Here is a 1,971-nt window from a genome sequence, read left to right as displayed (position 1 = left end):
GGAAGCCGGTCCCTGCGCGTGGGCCCGCCTCGGCCCCACGCACCCACCCGCGAGCCCTCAGCCCTGTCACGCTGGCTCGCACCGCGCCAGGCCCCGCTGGGGTGGCCATCGTGGAGGAGGGCCCGGGCGTCCTCTGTTGAGACGGAACCGGACGCCTTGACGTGCTCTGTGTGAAGAGAAAAACAGGACTGCAGGCGTCGGGTCTCTCATGGGCAGAGGACAGAGTAGCGGAAAACAGGGACGTGCCCTGTGCTGGCCGCCCGGAGTCTGCCACGCTTGAAGAGGCCGTGTGCCCGGTGGCGCGACCAGTTGCGCACGCTTGTTTCCGTTGTCCAAGGACTGAGCGGGAGCAGGCAGTTTCCTCGAGTCTAAAGAGGGTTTGGCCTGAGCCTAAACAAAACCAGCAGCACCAACCCCGGGGTGCGCAAGCTTTTGGCCCCGTGGGCCAGATGAGTGGTGCAGGATGTGTCTGAGGCCGGATCCAGGCCACGGGCCCACAGTGTAACCAAGGGCCCACGTTGAATGGAGCCCCGCATGTGCCAGCCATGGCCCGTTTCCCACTCCCGGCCCTGCCTGCGCCAGGCTGGGCCCTGCTGCCGCACCTGCAGCCCTGCACAGGCTGAATCAGGCTTCTTGCCCTGCGCCAGGCCCAGGATTGAGTGCCCCTGCTCTGACCTAACACCGTCCCCATTGTGGCCCCCTACCAATGGACCATTAGGCTCTCCCAGCTGAGAATTTCAGAAGGCCACGTTCTTTCCATTAGCCCCTGCTTGGGGCCTTAGAGGCCACATTTCCAGCTTTGGTCTGTATCTTTGGGGCTAGAAACATTTTTTGTTTTTCGTGAAAGCTAAAAACTCTCCTCATCCTAGCAGCTGGGCCATGAAGACAAGCACTTGCAACATAATCGCTGACAACAGGGGAAGAAAGGGAACAAGAGGACAGGCTCCTGGGTGTCAGGAATTTGTCAATCAGGAGGACACTGCTAGGGTGGGTGCTGACATCCCTCCCTTCTTCTCTCAACGGTTGTCTTATAAATCATTTTGTAATCAAAGAGGAGTTCTGTGGCACGGGCACCCTCAGCCCTGTATATAGGACACCTCTTCACAAATTCTGAGTATTAGGACCTTTCTTCACAAGTCCTAACTGTTACACTTTTACAACATGGCTCAATATCTTCCAGCCTTCAAAACTGTCTCCTCCAGAAGTCCAGGTCCTAGGTCAGATTTAGTTTCCAAGACTGTAGGGATGCTCTCACCTACAAAATAGTAATCTATGATTGTAAGGACCCAGACCTATGACATGTATACTAATGTAAAGCAGTTATGTGCAGCAATGTAAATAACACTGCTGTCTGCCAAGTGTCTAAGGACAAACTCAGCCATCTGCCTGGCTTGGAGGTGAGAGGCAGAGATTGATGGCAGCTGCTGCCCTTGCAGACCTGTGGGGTACTTCTGAGCAAGAACATCTGCTCCAGAACCAAAAATCCCAAGCAGGACCTGGATGTGCCCAGAGACAGAGTTTTGTGCATGAGCAAAAAGCATGCATTTACTGCACCTTTCGTCTCAAATGCCCTGCAGAAAAAAAAGACTGGCGGACTATATCTAGGAGTGCGCACAGTGTGCACCATACCAGAGCCTTGCCACAGTGGCAGGAGTGCACCTGTTGGTCTAGGAAAAAAAACAACTACACCAGGACACGTGGACGTGTGATCTACACGTTTTCCCTGAGGCAGCAATACGCCAGAGAGGTTTATGCTGCCTATCTGCTCCTTCCTTATGGTGCTGTAAAGATCAACTACACTGGCTGAAGACACGCAGTACGTCTGCCCCAGATGTAGTTCTATCTTCTCCATACTATGCCCTTCAATCAGTGATTTTTACACACAAAGCACTGACACTTTCCCCCTCTTCAGCAATGAGCTGGGCAATTAGACAAGAAACAATTTCCATTGAACCCAGTGAACAACGGTCA

The 1,971-nt window shown here is 53.8% G+C and overlaps 1 protein-coding gene across 1 annotated transcript in view; it reads right to left on the bottom strand.

Annotated features, from left to right (window-relative positions):
* KAT2A (lysine acetyltransferase 2A) overlaps window positions 1–109 on the bottom strand; it is a 25,419-nt gene extending 25,310 nt beyond the window's left edge. The window contains exon 1 of the mRNA XM_019505092.1: window positions 48–109. Coding sequence (XP_019360637.1) covers window positions 48–109 — 62 coding nt within the window. The remainder of the gene's footprint in view (window positions 1–47) is intronic.
* Between the last annotated feature and the right edge of the window lie 1,862 nt (window positions 110–1,971).

The sequence above is a fragment of the Gavialis gangeticus genome, unplaced genomic scaffold (genome assembly GCF_001723915.1).
Source record: "Gavialis gangeticus isolate Ggan-Ray unplaced genomic scaffold, GavGan_comp1, whole genome shotgun sequence".
In the NCBI taxonomy this organism is placed as follows: domain Eukaryota; kingdom Metazoa; phylum Chordata; order Crocodylia; family Gavialidae; genus Gavialis; species Gavialis gangeticus.
Note: the sequence above shows the minus strand (reverse complement) of the source record. Positions and strands in the feature narration are given on the sequence as shown.